General features: G+C 43.7%; 1 protein-coding gene across 1 annotated transcript in view; it reads right to left on the reverse strand.

Moving 5' to 3' along the window:
* The window catches only part of GRIK4 (glutamate ionotropic receptor kainate type subunit 4), a 158,511-nt gene that overhangs the window by 36,844 nt on the left and 96,008 nt on the right, over window positions 1-25,659 (reverse strand). Inside the window, 2 exon segments of the mRNA XM_032228770.1 lie at window positions 22,503-22,706; window positions 24,479-24,586. Coding sequence (XP_032084661.1) covers window positions 22,503-22,706; window positions 24,479-24,586 — 312 coding nt within the window.

Below are 25,659 nucleotides of genomic sequence, written 5' to 3' on the forward strand. Positions count from 1 at the left end.
TCCGGAGACCAATGGGGAGCCAGTGCAGCTTGCAGAGGATAGGTGTAACATGGGTGTATCTAGGTACACCCCATATCGCTCACGCGGCTGCATTCTGGACCAATTGTAGTCTTCGAACACTCTTCAGGGGCAGCCCCATGTAGAGCGCGTTACAGTAAGTAACAAGTGCTCACCTTGATGCATTCTGGACCAGTTGAATCTTCTAAATGATCTTTAAGGGCAGCTCTACCATAGATCATGTCACAATAATCCAGACAGGAGATAACCCAAGCATGAAAGACCGTGAGAAGGGCTTCCTGCTCTAGAAATGGGTGCAACTAAAGAAATGTCGCCTTTTTAGTTTGTGGACTTGACATAACATCTATCTCAATTGTTCCTTTCGGTAAACCATTGGAGAGAGAGAAAAAAAGCTATATTTAAAAAGGTAAAGGTTCCCCTGGCACATATGCGCTAGTTGTTCCTGACTCTAGGGGGCGGTGCTCACCTCCGTTTCAAAGCCGAAGAGCCAGCGCTGTCTGAAGACGTCTCCGTGGTCATGTGGCCGGCATGACTAAACGCCGAAGGCGCACGGAACGCTGTTAGCTTCCCACCAAAAGTGGTTCCTATTTTTCTACTTGCATTTTCTACGTGCTTTCGAACTGCTAGGTTGGCAGAAGCTGGGACAAGTCACGGGAGCTCACTCCATTATGCAGCACTAGGGATTCCATCCACTGAACTGCCGACCTTCTGATTGACAAGCTCAGAGTCTTAGCCACTGAGCCACCACATCTCTTGAGCTATATTTAAGTGCGCGTTTATAAGATGAAAACAATGGAACAGCATCACTTGTGATCCTGGAAGGTTTCTCCTCCCTTCTCCCCTCTGTGGAAAAAACCAACAAACAAATTCGGTCCTTAAATCTTATTGAGGTGGCTTGTATTATTTCAGACTCCGGACCCTACCTGTGACTCTTGCAGATAAAAGAAACTATTATTCTCAGTATCTTCACCGAGAACAAATAACAGCTATATTGGTGCACCGAGACGAATTGGTGCACTTCAGCCCTTTCGCGCATAAACCAAAGAAGCAGGATTTTCTTGGAGAGAGAGAGAGAGAGAGGGATGGAGGGAGGGACGGAGGGAGGGAGGTGATTCTTGCACAGAGTCAGAATATTTGTCTGTGTGCTAAAGACCAAAGGTTACCACCTCAATCTTTGTGTTTGGTTAAAATCCCTGAAATTGTGGTTTACGCTACCAGTAGTGGCATCTGAACATCTGACTCAATAATGTTGTTTGGAAAATACAAGCTAGATTAAAGCAGCACATGAGTATAGAATCAACCCTTGAAGTTATGGATTGCTAACCAATGTAACCCACCAAATTTAGGCCCCTTTTAAGTTCTCCTCGGCTCTGGGAAAGCTCCATTTGATGAAAACCACAGTTCTGCAGAATTTCTCCCTCAATTTTTTTATAGCAATAGCAGTAGACTTATATACCGCTTCATAGGGCTTTCAGCCCTCTCTAAGCGGTTTACAGAGAGTCAGCATATTGCCCCCAACAATCTGGGACCTCATTTTACCCACCTCGGAAGGATGGAAGGCTGAGTCAACCCTGAGCCCGTGAGATTTGAACCGCTGAACTGCTGATCTAGCAGTAGCCTGCAGTGCTGCATTTAACCACTGCGCCACCTCGGCTCTAAAGGCACAGATCTTATTCCGTTAGCAGTAAACTACTTACAGCAAAGGATGTAGCAGCTTTCATGCTTCCTTCCAGACATTTAAAGGCCAAGAGACTATTTTCCGCAAACGGGGAAGTTGACACATCCATCACATCCACAGAAGATAACAGTTTGGCGATTATGTTTAATACCACAAATGATTCACAAAGGACCTTTATATTAATGTGAGTTCTCTGGGGGCACTGGGGCTGTGTGAGATGTCATTACAGATTTAGATGGCGAAGAACGCCCTTGTAAAACGATCGATATTAGAAGTAACATCCTCGAGAAAAAGCCATCGTCAAAGCATAAACCAGCCAAGGAGGTCTCTAAGGTTTTTGGCAAGAGAAGTCCATGGACTCTTAGCAATAGTCATAGCAGTTAGATTTATATACCGCTTCATAGGGCTTTCAGCCCTCTCTAAGCGCTTTACAGAGTCAACATATTGGCCCCAACAACAATCCAGGTCCTCATTTTACCCACCTCGGAAGGATGGAAGGCTGAGTCAACCCTGAGCTGGTGAGATTTGAACAGCCGAACTGCAGACAGCTGAAGTAGCCTGCAGTGCTGCATTTAACCACTGCGCCACCTCGGCTCTTCACTCTTGGTCCCAATGGCCAGCTTGAGTTTTGAGTTTTGAGATCGGGGTTCCAAGGGCACCAAAGATTTAGGTCCCAGCTAACCTGCCTATCTACACAACTGAAACTCCAGGGAGTAATCTTTGCAAAAAAAGGATGGATGCCACAGGATCTATGAAGTCTGGGTCTTAGGATCTGGACCTGAAATGATGCTGACTTAGAATGATAATGATATTTTTTTTATTTTTTTTCCATACACACATACGTATTTTATGAACAGTACATTGACTGGGTCAATCCTTTCTTCATACCACCAACAATAATCATATGACTTCAAATCTTCCAACTTCTACAATATTAGTCTCTTTCCAAAATCCTTTCATCTTTTTTCCCCATAATTCTTTTGAACATAAATAAACTGTGGGATTCTTGGCATTCTACGAGCTTGCTTGATTGTTTTCCCCCTGGGCATAGAGTATTGATGATGTTACCTAGTTTGGTAATGAAATGTCTGCAAGAAAACAACCAGGCTCAGAGAATACCAAGGACCACACAGCTGCTTTCTCCTCCTCCTCCTCCTCCTCCTCCTCCTCCTCCTCCTCCTCCTCCTCCTCTCTGCAAACTTCACTCCCTTTTAGCACAGATGGTGTTACCTAGTTTGATAATGAAATGTCTGCAAGAAAACAACCAAACTCAGAGAATTCCTCCTCCTCCTCCTCCTCCGCCTCCTCCTCCTCCTCCTCCTCCTCTCTGCAAACCTCACTCCCTTTTAGCATGGATGATGTTGCCTAGTTGGGTAATGAAATGTTTGCAAGAAAACATCCAAGCTCAGAGAATACCAAGGACCACACAACATTAAGTATGCTAAGACAGAGAGAGCTATTCATAATAGCAAGAGCACTTAGATTTATATACCACTTCACGGTGCTTTACCAGCCCTCTCTAAGTGCTTTACAGAGTCAGCATCCTGCTCCCAAACAATTTGGGGGTCCTCATTTTACCCACCTCAGAAGGATGGAAGGCTGAGTCAACCTTGAGCTGGTGAGAATCGAACTGCTGAAGAGCAGTTGGCAGTCAGCAGAATTAGCTTGCAGTACCACATTCCAACCACTGCGCCACCATGAGGGAAGAGAGGGGGCTGTACCTGAATTAGAAAGTTTATGCTTGTCTGTCTACAATAATAGACTGTTACTTGTTATTTTTGGTTTGCTTTTCCTAAGCTCATAATATTTTGACCTAAGGATCGATTATTCTCCAATGATCAATATTCTCCAAAGCGCCTGAAGGCAAGGACAAGAAGTTACACCCCAGGACTATTTCCTGACAGTGAGAACAATTAATCAGTGGAACGACTTGCTTCCAGAAGTTTGAGGAATTCCAACCCTGGAGACTTTTAAGAAAAGATCGGACCACAACTTGTCTGAAATGGCAAGGGTCTCCTGTTTGAGCAGGGGGTTGGACTAGAAGACCTCCAAGGTCCCTTCCAATTCCCCCATTCTGCTTAATTTTAAAAAGTGGAAATATCGCAAGAGACAGAATATCTCTTGGACTTCGTCACTGCACAGATGATGAATTAGGCAGTTGGGATTGTTGTTGTTTTGGCTTTCTTGCTCGCAATTTTAGTATTATTGTGTGCCATCCAGAATGCATCAGTATTTCCAGATGCTTCTCAGCCAGAAGTTTGCTGCAGTTTGAACAAAACCCTGCCTGCATCAAAAGATCTCCTGGGCAGGATCTCGCTCGGGTTTCATTAAAAGTTGATGCTGTTTGTGGTTTGGGAAGCCTGCTTAGTACATTCCTGGGTCCCAACACAATTCTTGCTAACTGCAAACGAATGAATCCATTGCCTTGCCAGCTAAGCTCCCTTTCAGTTAACATTCAAGGAGTCCATCCTTTTGTTGACGAATCTGGTAGATTACTGTATTTTTCGGAGTATAAGATGCACCTTTTCCCTCAAAAAAGAGGGTGGAAATCTGGGTGCGCCTTATACACTGAATAGAGCATTTTTGGCCTCCCGAAACCCCATCCACCAAAATGGCCATGCGTTGCCTTTAGGAGGCTTCCAGAGTGCTCCTTGGGGCCTGGGAGGGCAGAAATGAATGAAAAAACAGGCCGTTTTTTGCTCAATTTTGCCCCCCAGCCCCCAGGAGCACTCTATAAGCCTCCTAATGGCTATGTGTACCATTTTTTTTGACAAAAAGCCGCCTGTTTTTCCAAAAAAACAGGCCATTTTTTGCTCATTTTTGGCTCCCCCACTCTACAAGCCTCTTAAAGGCTATGCATGCCCTTTTTTGACAGAAAATAGGCACGTTTTCGTGAAAAACGGGCTGTGTTTTGCTTGTTTTTGGCCCCCCCACCTACCAGGAGCACTCTACAAGCCTCCCAAAGGCTATTCATGCCCCTTTCTTGACGAAAACCGGGCCTCTTCAATTTACGTCTTCAAAATTTGGTGTATCTGATACTCCCAAAAATACAGTAGTCAAAACGGAGTGAGTTTTGACTCTACTGGAGATGAGAAATGTACTAAGCGGTATTCCTGCATTAGAATCCATGCCCAAATTGTGCCAGCAATCAGCTGGAAAAGCTTTCTACAGGCCACTGCGTCTCACTGGTGGAAATTACAAAAAGGCTCCCTCAAGAAGGCATTTTCAGCAGGCCGCCTCACGCTTGACAAACAAGCCAATAAGGATGGAATTTACAGCTACCACGAGAGGCTACAGTTCCAAAATTTTGCCCAAACTTTGTTGAAAACCTGCGGAGCATCTGTGGTTCAAGGATGGCAACTCTGGAGCGGATGGACCAAAAGTCTGTATCTAAGGTAGAATAGAATAGCAGAGTTGGAAAGGACCTTGGAGGTCTTCTAGTCCAACCCCCTGCTTAGGCAGGAAACCCTACACCACTTCAGACAAATAGTTGTCCAATCTCTTCTTTGAAACGTCCAGTGTTGGAGCATTTACGAGTTCTGGAGGCAAGCAGCTCTGGTGAATTGTTCTAGCTGTCAGGAAATCTCTCCTCAGTTCTAAGTTGCTTCTCTCCTTGATTAGTTTCCATCCATTTCTTCTTGTCCTACCCTCAGGTGCTTTGGAGAAAAAGCTTGACTCCCTCTTCTTTGTGGCAACCCCTGAGATATTGGAAGACTGCTATCATGTCTCCCCAGTCCTTCTTTTCATTAATCTAGACCTACCCAGTTCCTGCAACCGTTCCTCATATGTTTTAGCCTCCAGTCCCCTAATCCTCTTCGTTGCTCTTCTTTGCACTCTTTCTAGAGACTCCACATCTTTTTTACATTGTGGCGACCAAAACTGGAGGCAGGATTCCAAGTGTGGCCCTACTCTGGGTTTTTCATGTTTTTGTTGCAGAAATATTGTATTTCTCCAGTGAGATAGAAGGCAATTAACAGTCATCCTTATGTTCCGGCTCCATTTACAATGTTTATTCAGAAGTCCCATTCAGCCGAGCCCCTTGAGTATTCAAATAAAAATATTGTCCTTCCTGATTTGCCTTGTTTTATGGCTTCCTGTCCAACCCAACTAGTAAACGGGTGATGAATTCCTCCTTAATTAATTTGTTTATTTCCAGTAGATAATTTTTTTTATTACCACCATCTTTTCATTTTCTTTTCTTCCCTTTCCTTTGCTAGCAAAGTAAGCTGATTAATTAAAGACGATACATCTCTATTCCTTCAGCTACGCTGAACGGGGAGAAATGAAATTGGCAGAATCTATAAACTGGGAAGCTTTCAATTAAAAGCACAATAGGCCACCAGACATTAATTCACTAGCCTTTACTGTAAAAGAGTGTGTGTGTGTGTGTGGGAGGGGGGGGAAAATCACCCGGATATCAGGTTTAAAATTATTAGATTTCTAATGATCTAGGTGTCAGAGTGAACTGTAACAACATTGCCAAAATGGAGTTGTTAACCTAATCTTGCATAGCTCCTTCTATGGGAATCTTGTACTGCTAACTAGAGCATGCAAAACCTTTGCTAGACCAATCCTCGAATACAGCTCATCTGTCTGGAACCTGCACTGCGTATCGGACATTAATACAATTGAGCGAGTCCAGAGATATTTCACAAGAAGAGTCCTCCACTCCTCTGCTCGCAACAGAATCCCTTATGCCACCAGGCTTCAAATTTTGGGGTTAGACAACTTAGAACTATGTCGCCTTCGGTTTGACATTAAGCTTAGTACATAAAATTGTTTGCTACAATGTCCTACTTGTTAATGACTTCTTCAGCTTCAACCACAACAATACACGAGCATGCAATAGATACAAACTCAAGGTGAACACCTCCAAACACAATTGCAGAAACTATGACTTCAGCAACAGAGTGGTCAACGCCTGGAATGCTCTACCTGACTCTGCGGTTTCTTCCCCAAACCCCCAAAACTTTAACCTTAGACTGTCTACTGTCGACTTCCCCCTCCATTCCTAAGAAGTCCATAAAGGGGGCGTGCATAAGCGCACCAATGTGCCTACCATCCCTGTCCTAATGTCCCCATTTCATGTACTCATAAACATGTTCATAGCTAGATCTGTTATCTTATGCATGCTTGACAAATGATAAATAAAAAATAAATAAAACATGCCAGGGAGCAAAAGAAGATTGCAGTTGTGGGCAGTGACATCCTTTCCCACAAAGTGGGTAGGAAGCAGCCATCTCAGAGAAATCGATATGAGAGCAATCGCAGGGAAATGACTCCCAACTTATTTACTCTTATAAAGCGGTGGCTGCGGTGTCAATCTCTCTTAATTTGTGCAGTGACTTGCAGAAGAGGTCAGCCATCCTAACAGCCCGAGTTCTGCATTCTGCTTCGTGCTGAACAAGCATCACTCTGTACGGTGACTAACGAACGGTAGAAACGACATTAAGTCTCCAAGCAAATGGTAAGCAGTTTATTTGAATTTCTAAAAGTGCCATAACTTAGCTGTTCATTAGGGCCTTCTCTTATGCACAGCACATTGCAACGCATAGCGCATTATCCTTTCCCCAAGAGGGCACTGTCTGACTTCCTTGTTTTATAGGCTGTCCCATCAGCTGTGATTTATCTCATTTTACCCTCTTTTTGTGAATTTGGTTGGCTCGATTACTGTGAATGAGGGTCAGAGAGCACGTTTCCCAAGGAGAGTGAACTGTCTTCCTGAGATTCACCTGTGGGGTAGACTCTGAAATGAACCTGGCCTTGGCCGAAATATGGGGACGGAGGGGAGGAAGAAGGAGAAAGAGAAGAGGAGGAGGAGGAGGGGAAAGAGTAGGAGAAAAGGAGGAGGAGGAGTAGAGCCGAGGTGGTGCAGTGGTTAAATGCAGCACTGCAGGCTACTTCAGCTGACTGCAGTTCTGCAGTTCGGCTGTTCAAATCCCACCGGCTCAGGGTTGACTCAGCCTTCCATCCTTCCGAGGTGGGTGAAATGAGGACCCGGATTGTTGTAGGGGGCGATATGCTGACTCTGTAAACTGCTTAGAGAGGGCTGAAAGCCCTATGAAGTGGTATATAAGTCTAACTGCTATTGCTATTGCTAAAAGAGAAGAAGAAAAGGAGGAGGGGGGGAAAGAGAAAAGGAGGAGGAGGAGAGAGGGGGAGGATGGGGAAGGAGGGGAGGAGGAAGAGGAAGTAGTTAACTTACAACCATTTGTTGAGTGACCATTCAAAGTTATATGAATGACCCTGGAAAAAGTTACTTATGATAGGTCTTCACACAATTGTTGCAGCATCCTTAAAGTCAGGAGGAGGAGGAGGAGGAGGAGAGGGAGGAAGAAGGAGGAGGAGGAAGAGGAGGAGGAGGAAGAGGAGGAGACAAAGGAGAAGGAGAAGGAGAGGAGGAGGAAGGGGGAAGGAAACAGAAGAAGAGACTTCACAGGTAGTTCTCAATTTACAAACATTTTTTAGCAACCATTCAAAATTATAACAACATCCCAAAAAGATATTTATGATAGGTCCTTACACAACAATTACAGCATATCCAGCGTCAAAATTTGGGTTCTTAGCAACTGGCATGTATTTACAATGCCATTGTAAATACATGCCAGTTGCTGTAGTATCCCATGGACACATTTGAGACTTTCCCAGCCAGCTACTGCCAAACCAAGTTTATGGGGGAACCTACCTTTGCTTAAGCCACATTTGATTGTATGATTCACGTAACAACAGAGATTCACTTAACAATATAGCAAATAAAAAAAAATGGGCAGGACTCAGTTAGCCTTGCTTAGTAACTAAAATTCTGGTCCCAACTGTAGTCATAAGTTGAGGACTCCCTGCAGAGAAGGTCACTAACCCAGTCTTACTAAGAAACTGAGATCTATTCCAATTTTTCATTTTTTCCACTTACTAGAAAATTGCAGGCCATTTGAAAATATCATTTCTGCAGGCTGTCAATTTGGATGAAAAATGTTTGCTTTTCTGCAAGAAATATTGAAAAGGGACATTTCGCTCCGCGGGGGGGCTCTCTCTCTATATTTTAAATGACTAACATAAATGACATTTTATGGCAAAACAAAACAAAACAAAAATAACAGCCGACAGATTATTTTATTTATGACTTGGTTGGCCCAGCCTTCTCATTCATCTCTGCTAGGTGCTATTAAGAAATTAAATCTACGATTGCAATGAATAACAATAGAATTTAAGCTCCTTGCAGCACACATATTTTAATCATTATCATATATATGTATAATCGCCCTAAATTTTGCAATGCATCATGAGGAGCAAGGACTTTGAATAAAATAATTGCAACTATGCAGTGTAGTCAAATTTATTTCTGACTGCAGCCATTTCCTCTTCTTCTACTCTCTTGAGGACACGCTCAAATTTGGCTGTAAGAAACACTTTCTCCTTTCTTGTCTAAGGCTGGCAACTGACAATGAACATATTTTATTGTTTTCTTTGTATCTACTTGAATAGTTGTATTAGTTTTAGAATTTTGATGGAGTCAAATGACTAAATCAATAAAGAGTCCAACCTACCCTATCCAACTCTACACCTACTGAGTTTCCCCGAAAATAAGACAGGGTCTTATTTTCTTTTGACCCCTGAAATAAGCGCTTGGCCTTATTTTTGGGGAGGTCTTATTATTTTTGAGGTGCAGGAGGCCCCTTAACCTCGTCCCAGAGATCAGCTGATCCAGGAAGGGCTGGAAGTTCTGTCTCTGGCATCCTCTTACCTGCCAATCTTTTTGCCACTAAGAGAAGGGGCGTGGTAGCTAGGGTTTGTGGGAGTGGCCTCTGCGTGGTCGTTCGACGTGGATGGCAGGTGCATGAGGGGTGCATGGGGCATGTTCCCCACTTCCTCCCAGGAAATGGCAGGGACCGGTGCGCATGCGGGTAAATATTTTAGGGGAGGGCTTATTTTCAGAGGAGGGCTTATTTTAGTGCATGGGCTCAAAAGCCCGATTGGGCTTATTATCAGAGAGGTCTTATTTTGGGGAAAACAGGGTACTCTTCCCAATTCTACACCTACTCTACTCTACTCTACTCTACTCTACTCTACTCTACTCTACTCTACTCCACTCCACTCCACTCCACTCCACTCCACTCCACTCCACTCCACTCCACTCTACTCCACTCCACTCTCCACTCTAAATATTTTAAAAGTAAATAAATCTCATGGTTGAAGGCCCTACCCATGGCTTTTTAACTTTAGTTCTTTTATTCCTGTTTTAACTGCCTCTTATTGCAATACACTGTTTATACTGCCTTTTCGTTTGAATTGTACACCAGAGTGGCTGCGAGTGAGATGGGCGATCTCCAAATCTGATATATAAATAAAATACAAAAATAAAATAGTTTCTATGAATTGCCACCAGAACAATAAAAAAAAATCTGACATCTACTTATTTATTAATTGTGCTTGTGGGATAATTTTAATTCCCAATATGTCCAGAGTTTTAAATGCACCAGTTCCACTTATTTCCAAAATCCACTTATACTTTGAGTACCACTATACAGCATCTCAAAAGGGATGTGGTGGCTAAGATGCTGGGCTTGTTGACCAGAAGGTCGGCAGGTCAGTGGTTCGAATCCCTAGTGCCATGTAATGGGGTGAGCTCTCATTACTTGTCCCAGCTTCTGCCCACCTAGCAGTTCAAAAGCATGTAAAAATGGAAGTAGAAAAATAGGAACCACTTTGGTGGGAAGGGAACAGTGTTCTGTGCTCCTTCGGTGTTTAGTCATGCCGGCCACATGATCATGGAGACATCTTTGGACAGTGCTGGCTCTTTGGCTTTGAAACGGAGATGAGCACCGCGCCCTAGAGTCGGGAACGACTAGCACACATATGTGGGGGGAACCTTTACCTTTACTTATACAGTATCTCAGCTTTTGAAACCTATCGCTTCATCGCTATTTAAAAGCATTTTGCAAAAAAGCCACCAGTCTACTTACTATCAGAAATATTTCTAACAGCTTCGGTTTCATGTTTCTAAGTATGATGCCTAACACACTTCTAAATGTTTACACACATTTACTCTGTGTTTCACTTTCCCGTACAGATTTGGGGAGTGTGAAATGAGACTCATTTGCATGCAGAAATCTACCCTTTTCATATTTTTGTAGCGCCATTTGCAACTCAAACAATTACTGCATTTTTCAGAGTATAAGATGCACCTTTTTCCCTCAAAAAAAGAGGGTGAAAATGTGGGTGCATCTTATACACTGAATACAGCATTTTTGGCCTCCCAAAACCCCGCCCCCCCTTCACAAAAAATGGACGTGTAGAGGGTTTGGGAGGCCTGCAGAGTGCAAAATCTTTTTTTAAAAAAATTACCTCTTCAAAATCTAGCTGCGTCTTATACTCCAGTGCGTCTTATAGTCTGAAAAATATGATATATACAACAGCACTTACTTATTAGGAGAAAGTGTGGACAAAAACATTAGTAATTGGGAAAGGTGCAAAATTCATGGGAAGTCCTAAGGAGGGGGGAGAAGTGCATGTGTTAGAGAAGCACATATAGAAGGACAGCATTAGACATGTGCAAATCTCCATGCCACAAAGGGTGTTGAGCTGGTGTTGACTGCGAGCCATTTTGCCCCCTAAACAGCCAGGACTAGAAAATGCAATTTTCTAGAGGAAATAACCAAACAACAAGTAGAGTTAAAACCAGAGTTATTTTTGCTAGACGCACTAAAAAAAGGAAATTATAATTTTTAAAAAAACCCAGTGCACAATGCTACACATAATAACAGCGACCAGTGACTGTTTACTCGCAAAATTGGAAAAATGAAAGCATGCCTCTTGATGGAATGGCGATAAAGAAAGTGTTAGACTGTGCCGAGATGAATAGGCTGACAATGGAAATAAAAGAGAGTGGAGAAAGGGAATATTATTTGATTTGGAATATAAGGTACAACTGGTTAGATAATAGAAGCAAAGATTAAGGAATCATGAAAGAATGATGAAAGAATATGTAATGTTAAAGTATGATAAGATGTGACAAAAGTGTAATATACATATATCTATATAACTATAACAACCGCACCGTATGTAGATCAGTATATATGTTGCTAACGTCCAATTAGCAGTTATAAAGGACTATGTACATTTATAAAAAGGGAAGAAAAACAAAAAAACAACCTGTATGTATATATGAAGCAGTGGTAAAATCATTTTTTTTTTGCCACCGGTTCTATGTGTGTGGCTTGATTGGGTGGTCCAGGGGTGGGTTCCTGCCAGTTCTAAGCTCTTCTATAGAAGAGGTTCCACAAATCTACAGTGCCGTTTAGAACCGGTTCCAGCTCCCTCCCCCCCACCCATTCCCACATCATCAAGATGAAGAGCGAGAGGAGGAATTCTGGGAGTTGAAGTCCACAAGTCTTAAAGCTGTCAAGTTTGAACACCCCTGGGGTTTTTTTTCCCCTAAAGGGTTAGGCGTGCAACGGTCTTGTCACTTGACAGCTTTAAGACTTGCACACTTCAATGCCAGAGTTCCTGAGCCAACATTTTGGTTGGTAAGCAAGAGCATTATTAAGTGAGTTTCACCACATTTTACAAGTTGGCCACGCCGAGGTGGCGCAGTGGTTAAATGCAGCACTGCAGGCTACTTCAGCTGACTGCAGTTCTGCAGTTCGGCTGTTCAAATCTCACCAGCTCAGGGCTGACTCAGCCTTCCATCCTTCCGAGGTGGGTAAAATGAGGACCCAGATTGTTGTTGGGGGCGATATGCATTTCACCCCTGCCACAGCTGCTTTGCAGAATAGGTTGACCTCCCTCTTCTTTCTAGCAGATCCGTCCTGTTAATTGACTCTTGCAAGTCCACCTGTGTGTCCTTCCCCTCCTTCTCCCAGCCCAGGACAGAAGGCACCCTGAGCTTCTCCCTAATATCACCCCTTTTCACAGGTCTTGAATGCTTCTTCCTCTTTCGTTTTCTTAACAGCTCCTGCGTATTTTCCCCAAGGCCAACTCCACCGTTCTCTACAACTGGCAACTCAAGAGAAGCTCAGCTTGAAGGAGCCTAAAACTTTGCTCAGGGCACTGAAGTGCCTCCAGCAATTTCAACTCCCCGTCCTTATCCCTACATTTATAAAAACACACGTTGCATCTATTTCCCGTATATATATATATATTCTGAGGTTTTCGCAGGTGTTAGTATGTAGGTCTCTAGTTATTCGGGTTTTCGCCCATGTAAAATTGGAGAAATTTGCTCCTGGAAGCACCAAGCCTGAAGATGACGAATGAGACTTCGTCGAAACATCGCCAAGACATCTCCAATTTTATGCGGGCGAAAATCCGAATAACTAGAGACCTACATATATATATATATATGCATTATATATATGTAAAGCAGATCGGCAGGCTGATGGCATGGAAACCTATCCAGCGCTACTGCATTGATAATTATCAGAGCCATCACAAATGGAATCAAAGCTTTATTGTGGCGAACAGCCAGATGCAGGTACTATTCAGAAAGAATCTTACCTAGGGGGGAAAGGAAAGCGGATAAAGGAAGTGAGCAATTGAGACGAATTTTTTTTAAAAAAAAAAGGCTGAAAAAGTTAAAAAAAAAACTTTTTTAGAGCTGCAGTCCCAGACACTATTTTAAGTATGTGAGGCAGAGAGAATTCCCAGAAATGCTTTAACTGTGAAGCACAAAGCTTTATTGTTCAGCACAAAGTCTAATAGACTACTAAAATACTATTATATTAAAACGCTTCGGTAATTGAAATGGGTTGATCCAATGCAGAAGGGTAGGCTGAAATAATAAAACGCTGCCTGGAATACTTTTGAGTGTTAAAGGGCTACCTCGCTATTTGGAAAGTTTAAATTTATCAGACTTGAACATTCTGATTCTACAAAAAAACCACCCTACTTGGAACAGCTTATATCCTCCGACGTTACCTTAACAGTTCCTAGGTCCTTGGTTAGGACTCGAGCTGTTGAGCTACCAACCAGCCCCAAAGGCTGTGAATCTCTCCAAAGATTAACATCATCATCATCATCACCACCACCACCACCACCACCACCATCAGTCAAATGCAAAAAGCCGCACTGCTTGGATCCGCATGTATATTACGAAAATACGTTATGACGTCCTAGGCTCCTGGGTGGGGCCCGACTAGTAATCAACGCCAAATCCGGTGAAACAACTGGCCACTGTGATACAATTCTGTTGTTACGATAATAATAATAATAATAATAATAATAATGATGATGATGATGATGATGATGAAAATGCTATCAAAAATGAGAAGATGAAGATCTTGTGGGACTTTCGAATACAAACGGATCATCATTTGGAACACAACACGCCAGATATCACAGTTGTTGAAAACTGAAACGTACAATGTATTGATATGGCAGTACCAGGAGACGCCAGAAGTCGAATAAAAAGAACTGGAAAAGAAAATCACAAAATATTGCAACCTGGCCATCGAAACTACCCGATTTTGGATGAAACATGTAACAGTGATACCCATTGTCATCGGGGCACTTGGTACCATGTCCAAGAATTTTATAAAACACATCAACAAATTACAGCTTCCTGCAATAACCCCAGCGGATCTGCAAAAAACTGTGCTACTCGAAGTATTATATATTTTAAGAAAATACTTGGTTGATACCTAGGATGCTGGCAGCAACCTGTATCAATCATTAGGCCCCCATTCCTAAGAGGTCCATAAAGGGGGCATATATAAACGCAACAGTGTGCCTACCATCCCTGTCCTACTGTCCTCCTTTATTTGTATTCATTTCTTTCCTTCATGCCCATGTTTATATTAATACCTGTTGTACATGTTTGGCAAACTAATAAAATACAAAAAAATACCCCCCAAATCCATCATTACTTATTGCAAAATAAATTAGTTCCTTGGATGATTCATGTGTCCGTGCCCAAATGGGGACCCCGAAGCAAAATAAATTAAAAGGAACGCTCAAAATACGATGCCACCGAAGTTTATTGTCCAGCCAATCAGGAAATAAAATATTCCTTTCTTCTTGTCCCCAAACTGAAAACTAACTTTGTGTGTTCCACTTGAAGTCTTTTATTTCATTCTAATTAGCACCACATGTGATTTGCTGCTTCTTCCCTTCCCCCTATATACTTACTTTGACAAAAGCCCTATGAAGTACAGAAATGTTTGCAATTAACCTGGAACTGTGGCAGGCGGCATTAATTGCTTCCTCCTAATTTTCATTTGTTTGATGGTATTTTTTTCAAGGGGAAAAAAACCCCTCTTCTCATCTCTTTTTTCCACCCTGATTGGGACCCAACCTAGGACTAGGAGTGAAATCGTCCCGGTTTGGTGTGGTTCGGCCCGGTTTATAACTGAGCCGCGCGATTATCGGAAGCTATTTTGTTAAATTAATAAACAACTACAAAACCGGAAAATAATTAAAAGATAGAAATACGAGATAGACTGTAGCAAATAAATATTATACAAAATGACTCAAATGTAGTAAAGGCTGTTATACATAGAATATATAGAATATTATATATAGAACGAAAAAAATGTATGAAATAAAATAAATGCGCGCACACACACACACACACACAGCCCAGGTTCCCATATTTGGGCATACCAGGGGTTGTGACACTAATACATACCTATTTCCCTGGCTCAGCTGATAAAGGAGGAGAACCTTGTGGCTTAGTGGTTAACACATCTACCTAATATAGCAATAGCAATAGCAGTTAGACTTATATACCGCTTCATAGGGCTTTCAGCCCTCTCTAAGCGGTTTACAAAGTCAGCATATCGCCCCCAACAACAATCCGGGTCCTCATTTCACCCACCTCGGAAGGATGGAAGGCTGAGTCAACCTTGAGCCGGTGAGATTTGAACAGCCGAACTGCAGAACTGCAGTCAGCTGAAGTAGCCTGCAGTGCTGCATTTAACCACTGCGCCACCTCGGCTCTTGATACATATTAATATGTAATACAGCCCAGGTTCAAATCCCAGTAAGGGTATGGCTAGCTGATGAGAGCTAAATAGCTTGAAATAGATCTATACTAGTTTCCCTTTATTTATTTATCAGCACAAATACAACATACATATATATATATATATATATATATATATATATATATATATATATATATATATATATACATATACATATACATATACATACACATACACATACACATACACATACACATACACATACACATACACATACACATACACATACATACATACATACATACATACATACATACATACATACATATATATATATATATATATATATATATATATATATGCTGGCTGGGGAATTCTGGGAGTTGAAGTCCGGACATCTTCAAGTTGCCAAGGTTGAGAAACACTGGACTAGTCTAAATAATTGCGGAGAGTCAAAAACCGACTCGAAGGCACGCAGGCACAAACACATAACAATACAACACTGAGACTACAGCAGAATGTTGTGGGTTTTTTTTTTTTAATACCCGTTGCGAGAAATGCAATTGAGAGATCAGAACAGCATTCCAGCCCTGCCTGCAGGCTCCCGGTAGACTTCCGTTTAGAAAAGAGACAGTTGGCTGAGATACGGTTTGGGCTTCATCCAGTCTGGCTGCTTCTCTGTTTGACTGCCACCTCGAGAATATTTGGGCAATCACAGTCGGCAGATCTGCTTCTGAAGCCTGCCGGAGGGCTGGTGGCCGTGATGAGCCTTGTTCTTCCATCGCTTTTATTAAACCGTGGCCTCGTCTTCCTGACATGCAGAATCCTTGAACCAATTTTGCCCGGAGGTCATTGCGATGGAGGCGATGGTGATGGGAAGCCCACCGAGTCCATTTCCCAAGCAACATTGGATCAAAAAAGCCCCTTCCCTTCCTTCCCCCTCCTTCCTCTGTCTTCCCTTCCTTTTCTTCCCTTCCCTTTCCTTCCCCTCTTTCCTTCCCCTTTCTTCTCTTCCCTTCCCTCTCCTTCCCCTATCTTCCCTTTCTTCTCTCCCCTCCCCTTTCCTTCCCCTTTCTTCTTTCTTTCCTTCCCTCTTCTTCCCCTATCTTCCCTCCCCTCCTCTTTCCTTCCCCTCTTTCCTTTCCCTTTCTTCTCTTTCTTCCCTTCCCTCTCCTTCCCCTATTTTCCCCTTCTTCCCTTCCCTTCCCCTGTCTTCCCTTCCCCTACCTTCCCTTCCCTCCCCTTCCTTTACTTCCCTCTCCTTCCCCTATTTTCCCCTTCTTCCCTTCTCTTCCCATCTTCCCTTCCCCTACCTTCCCTCCCCTCCCCTCCCATTTCCTTCTCCTGTCTTCCCTTTCCTTCCATTTCTTCCCTCTCCTTTCCCTATCTTCCCTTTCTTTCCTCCCCTCCTCTTTCCTTCCCCTCTTTCCTTTCCCTTTCTTCTCTTTCTTCCCTTCCCTCTCCTTCCCCTATTTTTCCCTTCTTCTCTTCCCTTCCCCTGCCTTCCCTTCCCCTACCTTCCCTCCCCTCCCCTCCCATTTCCTTCCCCTGTCTTCCCTTCCCTCTCCTTCCATTTCTTCCCTCTCCTTCCCCTATCTTCCCCTTCTTCCCTTCCCGTCTTTCATTCCCTTATCTTCCCTTTCTTCCCTCTCCTTCCCCTGGCTTCCTTTCCATTTTTTCCCTCTCCTTCCCCTATCTTCCCCTTCTTCCCTTCCCTTGCCCTGTCTTCTCTTCCCCTATCTTCCCTTTCTTTCTCTTCCTTTTCTTCCCTTCCATTTATCCCCTTTCCTCCCTCCCCTTCCCCTCTTTCCCTTCCCTTTCTTCCCTTCCCTTCATCATACACCCATTTGCAGTCCTTCCTCTTTACAGCCTTGAAGAATGGTTTAAAATCTGTTCGTGTTTATAAACATTTAAGCAGACAGCCCGAGGCTCCAGCAAACAATCCAACAACCAATAGCAGCAACAGAACACTAAAAAAACCAGCTGGATGTTTATAGCCTTTTATGAGAGACATTTTCGAAAAAAGCTGGGTTCGTGGTGGATGTTGCCTGAGAGCACAGAGGGAACCATGCTCAGTGGCCCAATTAGCATGATGTGCATAACTTGACATTGGGAGAGAGCAGTGAAGCTGTTATGGGAACTCTCCAAACTGTTAGGGTTAGCAGTTAGCAATAGCAGTTAGACTTATATACCGCTTCATAGGGCTTTCAGCCCTCTCTAAGCGGTTTACAGAGTCAGCATATCGCCCCCACAGTCTGGGTCCTCATTTTACCCACCTCAGAAGGATGGAAGGCTGAGTCAACCTTGAGCCGGTGAGATTAGAACTGCTGAACTGCAGATAACAGTCAGCTGAATTGGCCTGCAGTACTGCACTCTAACCACTGCGCCACCTCGGCTCTTCTGGGTTAGCCAGCAAAAACCTTGGGTTGGTTTTGTGGCTAAAATAGCCCTCCCAATCAACAAATGCCTTCGGTGTTACATAACCTACATACCAAGGACTCAATTAATTCTTGCATCTGAGATTGAGATGCAATCCCCGAGAGACCTGTAAAACTGGGCGCCTCTAGCAACTCACTTTTCCATTCCTAGCCCTTATCATCTCAATGCTACGGCATCATTGTACCTTCCCTGAATGTCTCCAGAAGTAGGGAGGAAAATCCTCCCAGAATCCTAGAAGGGAATCTGAGAAAGGTCATTCAGGATGTGGACAGGACCTGACATCATCCAACACAATCCAACACAATCCAGAGGCTAAGAAACACCTTGATGGTCCACGGTCCATCTGATCTAGATCTCTCGGGAAGCCTTGGAAGACCGTGGCTTCTCGAGAGCATGAAGCAAACTCTTTGTCCCAACAAAAAACCCTTTTATTAATTTCCTGTAAATTCTGCCCATTCACATCCAGCAAAGTCTTTCAAGGGAGGATTTCCAGTCACAAACCTTATCTGGTTGGAGAGCTGACAGGCCAATATCTGCAGAACTTGGCAAGGAACTTCGAAGAGTCACCAACCAATTAAGCAAACTAATTGTCTCCTGCAAACTCCACTCCCCTTTTGCTCCTCTTTTATTTCCTCTGGGAGGGGCTATTCACTGTCCACCTATGGCCTTACTCCCTCGACCCCTATTCTTTAGCTGCTCCCTTTGTCTGGCAACTCTGTGCATGCGCACACTGGGAACAGGCTCCAGCTGTTCATCTGCCTCATTGATGTCTGACTCTGAAGACATCTGATAACTGTCAGAAGGCCCTGGCCCCCTCTCTGCTTCCAACACAGAGTCCTCACCAGAGCCTTCCCCAGCCTCCAGGACTGGCCCATGTTCCTCCCCAACCACTGTCCGAATCTGCTGCCAGCTATGCTGGCTGCTGGAGTGCCACAACACTAGCCTCCAGCTGCTTATTATACTCAACCAGATGTTTAAAGACAAGGAGCGTCCCCATTCCAACAAAGTATACTATAGGTAGTGTCTGGGTTAAGAACATCTGAATTATGGACAACTCATATTTTTGAATGGGCTGCCAAGTCCTAAAAATGGCAGACGGGGTTCTCCTTCCTTGAGCCAAGAAACCGCCGAAGCCAAGCAATGCTTGGATGAACCTCCGAAGCCACACATTTTGAGTACACAGCCTGTTTCCAGCACGTTTCAGCATTTCCTGAAAGCATTGCGTGGCTCAAGGAAGGATGACACCATCTGCCATTTTTAGCACACACAGTCCATTTGTAAGCATGAATTCCAACTGACATACTGCATTTTTCGGAGTATAAGACGCACCTAGCTTTTGGGGAGGAAAACAAATCTGCTTCTGCCTCCCAGCAATTTGCCTCCTTGCAGCAAATAGCAAACAGTACAGACGATATGCAATGTTTGTGGTGTTACATTTCACACTATACTTGTACAGATGCAAATTGATGTGGCTTTCTGGAAGTATACGTTATTCTCTGCTATCTAAAATAAGATTACAATAGCACCGGGCCTCTTCAGATCAAGCATTTATTTTTTTAAAAAGCATCATTTTGTTAAGTTGTCTAGAACAATAATAAAGCAGTCTTTAAAAATAAGTCTAATAATTTGAACATTCTAAAGGCATTTATAGTTATTGACATACCTCCTTGCTGCAAACAGCAAACAGCCTGTTTCAATTTAGCCTGATTAGAAGGGGAAAAATTCTGCCTCTGCCTCCCAGCAATTTGCCTCCTTGCAGCAAACAGAGTGTTTCAGTTTCAATTTCAGTTAGCACGGGCCTCCCGATGATTAGCTGTTTCAGGCTGCAGGGATCGCCATAGCCTATTGCTGCCTCCACAAGCCACATTTTCCTGTTTGCTGCAAGGAGGCAGAGGCCAAAGGGTGGGAGACAGTGGGGCTACATTCAGTGTATAAGATGCACCCAAAATTTCACCCTCTTTTAGGAGGGGGGAAAAGGTGCCTCTTATACTCTGAAAAATGCTGTACACAGTTGAGTTAGAGGCACAGTTAGGAAAGAAACTCATTCGTAATTCAGGGACTTTCTTTGCACCTCCTGACAGCCCCTTTATCAAGTTTCAAAGAAGTTCATGATGTCATGATCACAAGGTGACACTGTGAAACATTTGCACTGAAGGTTTTGGCCAACAGGAGTCAGGAAGGGGAAGAAGCTACAGGTCTGGAACTCAAGCCAAGATAGCAAGATCTTCTGACATTTTCTAAAGAGCTAAAGGAAGGATGTCACAGGAGAATGAAGCCAGGCACGCGGTAACTATTATTAGTTCGAACAAATGCTACCCTGTAATTTCTCATTTAGCCTTTTTGGAAAGTCCTCTCTCAGGGGTGAGAAAGAATCTGTGCAATCAGCTCCATTCAACGAAGTATTGTTCTCTCACCTTTGAGAGCCGGAGTGCAAAATGCACCATGCGTGTCTCTCCTGCCTCACTTGTGATGGTTACAGTGTCTTTGGATTTCTGTATTCCCATCCTTCCTACAAATCCTGCATATTTGCGTCCCTTTGAATAAGGTGACGCTAAATGATCCAGTGGTGAGATTCAATTTTTTTAAACTAACGGTTCTGTGGGCGTGGCTTTGTGGGCATGGCAGGGGAAGGATACTGCGAAATCCACATTTCCTCCCCACCTCCTAACCTGCTTTCCAACTCCATTCTCCTGTTCAGGGCAACAAAAGAAGATCAGCTGGGAGGCAGCCAGGGAGGGGCCAGCCTATTTGCCAGTTCTCTGAACTACTCAAATGTCCGCTACCAGTTCTCCAGAACCTGTCAGAAATGGCTGAATCCCACCTCTGAGATGATCCAAAAGCTGAAGAATTCCATCCTCAACATTTTTCCCAACCACACCCATGCCCACCCAGCAACTGGACAGAGAACCTGTTGCTGAAATTTTTGAAGCCCACTCCTGAACAGATCGTAAAGTAAACAAGAAGTGACATGCTTACCAACTGATTTCTTCCTGTGCAGATGGAAGATGTCGCATTTTAATGCTTCCCATATCAAAATTAAATCCATAGATATGGAACACCTGACCATCTAAAAACGGCTTCCCCAACCTCTGTATTCTCAAGTCAGGTCAGTCAATAATTACCAGGCAGAGAGTAATGATGGGAGTTACAGTCTAACACAATGTTTCTCAGAAGCTTGGAGACAGGTGGACTTCAACTCCTAGAATTATTAGGGAGAAGTCTAGGAAGTTGGGGAATTCTGGAAGTTTGAAGACCACACATCCTTGGGTTGCTGAAGTTAAGAAGCACTGGTCTAATGTATCTAGAGAGCACTAAGTGGAGAAAGATGGATAGAGGAGAAGAGTGATTTAGAGATGTCTGTCCCTACCATAACAATTCGGTGAACAATTACATCCCAAGGGATGTTTTTAAATAAGAGAATGAAACTACTTCATGAAACAAGGCAACGTGTAATTCTGGTAGACATCTAAAAACATTAGGAAGCTCAAATGCCCAAGGAGCTGCTGATATAATTCTACAGAGGAATTATTGAGTCTGTCATCTGCACCTCCATAACTGTCTGGTTTGGTTCTGCAACCCAACAAGACAGACACAGACTTCAGAGGATAATCAGAACTGCAGAAAAAAACAAATTACTACCTTCCGTTGAGGACCTGCACACTGCACCAGTCAAAAAGAGGGCTGTGAAAATATCTACAGACCCTTCACATCCTGGACATCAATTGTTTCAACTCCTACCCTCAAAATGATGCTATAGAGCACTGCATACCAAGACAACTAAACACAGGAACAGTTTTTTCCCCCATGCCATCACTCTGCTAAACAAATAATTCCCTCAACACTGTCAAACTACTCACTAAGTGTGCATTACTATTACTATTAATCTTCTCATTGTACCTATCGCCCACCTCCTCCCACTTATGACTGTATGACTGTAACTTTGTCGCTTGTATCCTTACAATTTATATTGTTTCCCAGTATCATTTGACTGCTGATTTGTACCTTATATGACTATCATTAAGTGTTGTACCTTATGATTCGTGACAAACGCATCTTGTCTTTTTGTGTACACTGAGAGCATCTGCACAAAAGACAAATTCCTTGTGTGTCCAATCACACTTGGCCAATAAAGAATTCTATTCTATTCTATTCCATTCCATTCCACTCCACTCCACTCCCTTTCTCTTTCTCTTTCTCTTTCTATTCTATTCCACTCCATTCTGTATACACCAAAGACAAATTCCTTGTGTGTCCAATCACACTTGGCCAATAAAGAATTCTATTCTATTCTATTCTATTCTATTCTATTCTATTCTACTCTACTCTACTCTATTTTAGCTTTGCTACGCTATGCTACTCTACTCTACTCTACTCTACTCTACTCTACTCTACTCTACTCTACTGTATTCTAAGATAGCCCTTAAGTCTTTAGCATTGGCTGGCTTACTCACCCGAGCGATCAGTTCTCCAACCATGCCCGTCCACGTTCCGTTCGCCTCAGGGACTCCATACACTCCATCTCCCACCAGGTGGATCTTGTAGTTGAAGCGCAAAATGTCAGCGAGCTCCTTGAGCATGTCCACGCAGAAGCCTTCGTAGCGGTCATTCCCGTCCAGCTCTTGATGGTTGCCCTTGAGCATTAAGTAAGGGTTTTCCTGCATTGAAACTGGGCAGCTGTCATTCTCATCTTAGCCACGGAGTTGCAACAGCACTAGATTCAGCACAAATCGGAAAGCAGGGGCGGGTGATAGGAGGGACTCATCGGGAATGTTTGGGAAGGGGGAACAAATGTCGGGGAATAGATTTACACCGGGCTTTCAAGTTATCTGGGGGATGCAGTAACTGCTAGCTAGATCCAAATGAGCAGATGTTCCTAGGTTTGGCAGACGGACAATGATCTCATTCCATGCAAGCAACAGTCTTGTCAGAAAAGTGGGAGTCTGTGGGCCATATATGTCACCTGGCATATGGGAGACAATATGTAGGGTGCAATACAGAGGTGGGTTCCTACCAGTTCGCACCTATTCGGTAGAACCAGTTCGTCAAATCTACCAAACCGGTTAGAAGAGGTTCCATCAGTGGACCCAGAAAGCAGGCCACACCTACAGAGGCCACACCCACCACTGGTCCTTGGATATGATTGTTCTACACTATCATGCTCATATTTATAAAGCTCAGTGCCTCTGTGAAAGGTAAGGATGACTACTGCGTTTGTGGTGCAATCAGAACATTGCGTGTGTTGAAGTTGTTTTAACGCAAACCAAAGATGCCTTTTAAAAAACAAGTTTACATCATATTCTTATGCATGCCAGTGCTGTGTGTGAAATAATTTAAGGTGGTTCTGACAAGTCGGCATCTTCATATCCGGTCACATGGGTGGCAAGCCACTCCCACAAAGGAGGCCACACCCACAGAGTAGGTTTGAACAATTTTTGAAACCCACCACTGGTGCAATTGGAACCTAGGATAAGATGCACAGCTACAGCAAGAAGGTGGTACAGTTGCTAGCAGCGTTCAATATGGAGAGAAGGATATTTGACTAAAACTCTACATATCAGGGGTGGGATTCTACCAGTTTGGACCTGTTCAGGTGAACCAATAGCTCTGACGATCCGCTGGGAGCGAACCGGTTCACCCTGATGATCAGATGGGCCCACCTGCCCGCCCGCGCTATTTTCCTATCATTACCATCTCAGCTGATTCACATGGCAGAGTGGATTGCCGTGCGAATCAGCTGTGTTACTCCTCTGAAGATACCCTGAGCAACCAGTTCAGTGATCACGCGATTTGTGTGTGTGCGCAGCTTGAAGAATTCTTCACTTCAGGGTATCTTCAGAGGAGTAACACAGCTGTTTCGCACGGCAATCCACTCTGCCGTGTGAATCAGCTGAGATGGTAAAGGTAGGAAAATAGCACGGGCGGGCAGGTGGGCCCATCTGGGTTCACCGACAAAAGGGCGAATGACAAAAGTGCGCCCGACTAAACCGCGATGGTAAAACCACGAGTTCTAAAGCGTGCCGACCAATGAGCGCTGAAGCGCGCCAACAACAGCGCGCCAAAAGAAGCGCACTGTAAACCTAACCCTAACCCTAACCCTAACCCTAACCCTAACCCTAACCCTAACCCTAATCCTAACCCTAAACCTAACCCTTACCTTAACTTAAATTGCACTTCTGTCGGCGCGCTGTTGTCGGCGCGTTGATGACGTATTAAGTGATAGCACGTTGAACACTTTCCCCCAAACGGGTGTTCTCCAGATGTGCTAGGAGTACAGCTTTTGGTGTTCCCGGTTCGCATTCTGGTTCTTGCCATCCTAACTGGTCTATGAGGCCACAAGTTGGAGAAAAAGCTGGTGCAAAGGACAATAAGAGGCCACATTCTCAATTGCTCGAGAAGAAAAGGGGTCCTTTTAACCCTCCATGCTTACCAGGATGGTGGTGACAAGAAGCGTGGTGTTGAAGAGGCTCTCTGACACGTTGGTTGAGAAGATTTGGCTATCCATCGAAAGGCCCTTCGTAACATGCCAATGGCCGATCTACAAAGAGGAAGAGAAGAAAGGCGACTTATCAGAATAGATCTGCTTCTGTCATAGGGCCATATGCCATTCTGCAAATCACAGCGCTCAATGCTTCATTGGCTTTACAATGTATTCAGTGGTGGGATTCAAATAATTTAACAACCGGTTCTCGATGTCAGCCTCTGCTTCGCTTACTTGCTATCGGCTGCCATAGAAACGGGGAAGGTGGGGGCATGGTATTTGGGATGGGAATAAATGGTACAGGAGGTGATATGGAAAAGGGAGTTTTCTTCTCACCATCTTCTGCGCATGGTGGTGGCCGGTGCTTGGACCTGGTCAAGGTCAACCGTTCTGCATACCAAGATGATGATGCCTTTTGGAGATGCACCCCACATGACACCTAAGGGAGTTGCAGATTGGACACTTGGGTGGGGTCATTGGAGGGAGGAGGGTAGGTTATCATTTGATATGTACTTGTTTGCACCTTTCTGGCTCAGATCTTGCTTTACTTTCATTGCTATCTTTTCATAACCAGTAAACGTATTTTAATTCCATGAACAATGGAGTTTGGAGTTTTATTTCTTGGTTATTGATGGAGGCACGCCTGACATTCTGCCCTAATGACCAACTGGGTAGGTGGGGCTCTGTGGTCATGTGACTTGGTGGGCGTGGCCAACTCAACGTCACTCAGGTTGATGGGCGCTTCGCCTTAGTTGTTACAATGTGATAAGGGTTAACCTGAGAGGCAGTTTCTATAATCAGGGCAATAAAGATGAGGCTAGAAACAACACCAGAATGTTTCCTTCCTGCTTTCTTTACAGGATTAGACCTGTAAAGTGGGGAAAAAACAAAAGGAAATTTCTTCCAACAACCGGTTCTCCGAACTGGTTAGAAAGTTAACAACTGGTTCTCCTGAATAGGTGCGAACTGGCTGAATCCCACCACTGAATATATCACACCAGCATTATGTTGAAGAACTCAGCTATAACCGGGTCTTATCAAGCTTTGTCATAACCTCATTTAAAAAAAACCAACATCTTGTGGCGATTGTTCCAAGTGTTCTACTATTACAGAAACCCTTATGCTTAGGA

This window comes from Thamnophis elegans, chromosome 13, assembly GCF_009769535.1.
Source record: "Thamnophis elegans isolate rThaEle1 chromosome 13, rThaEle1.pri, whole genome shotgun sequence".
Taxonomy (NCBI): Eukaryota; Metazoa; Chordata; class Lepidosauria; order Squamata; family Colubridae; genus Thamnophis; species Thamnophis elegans.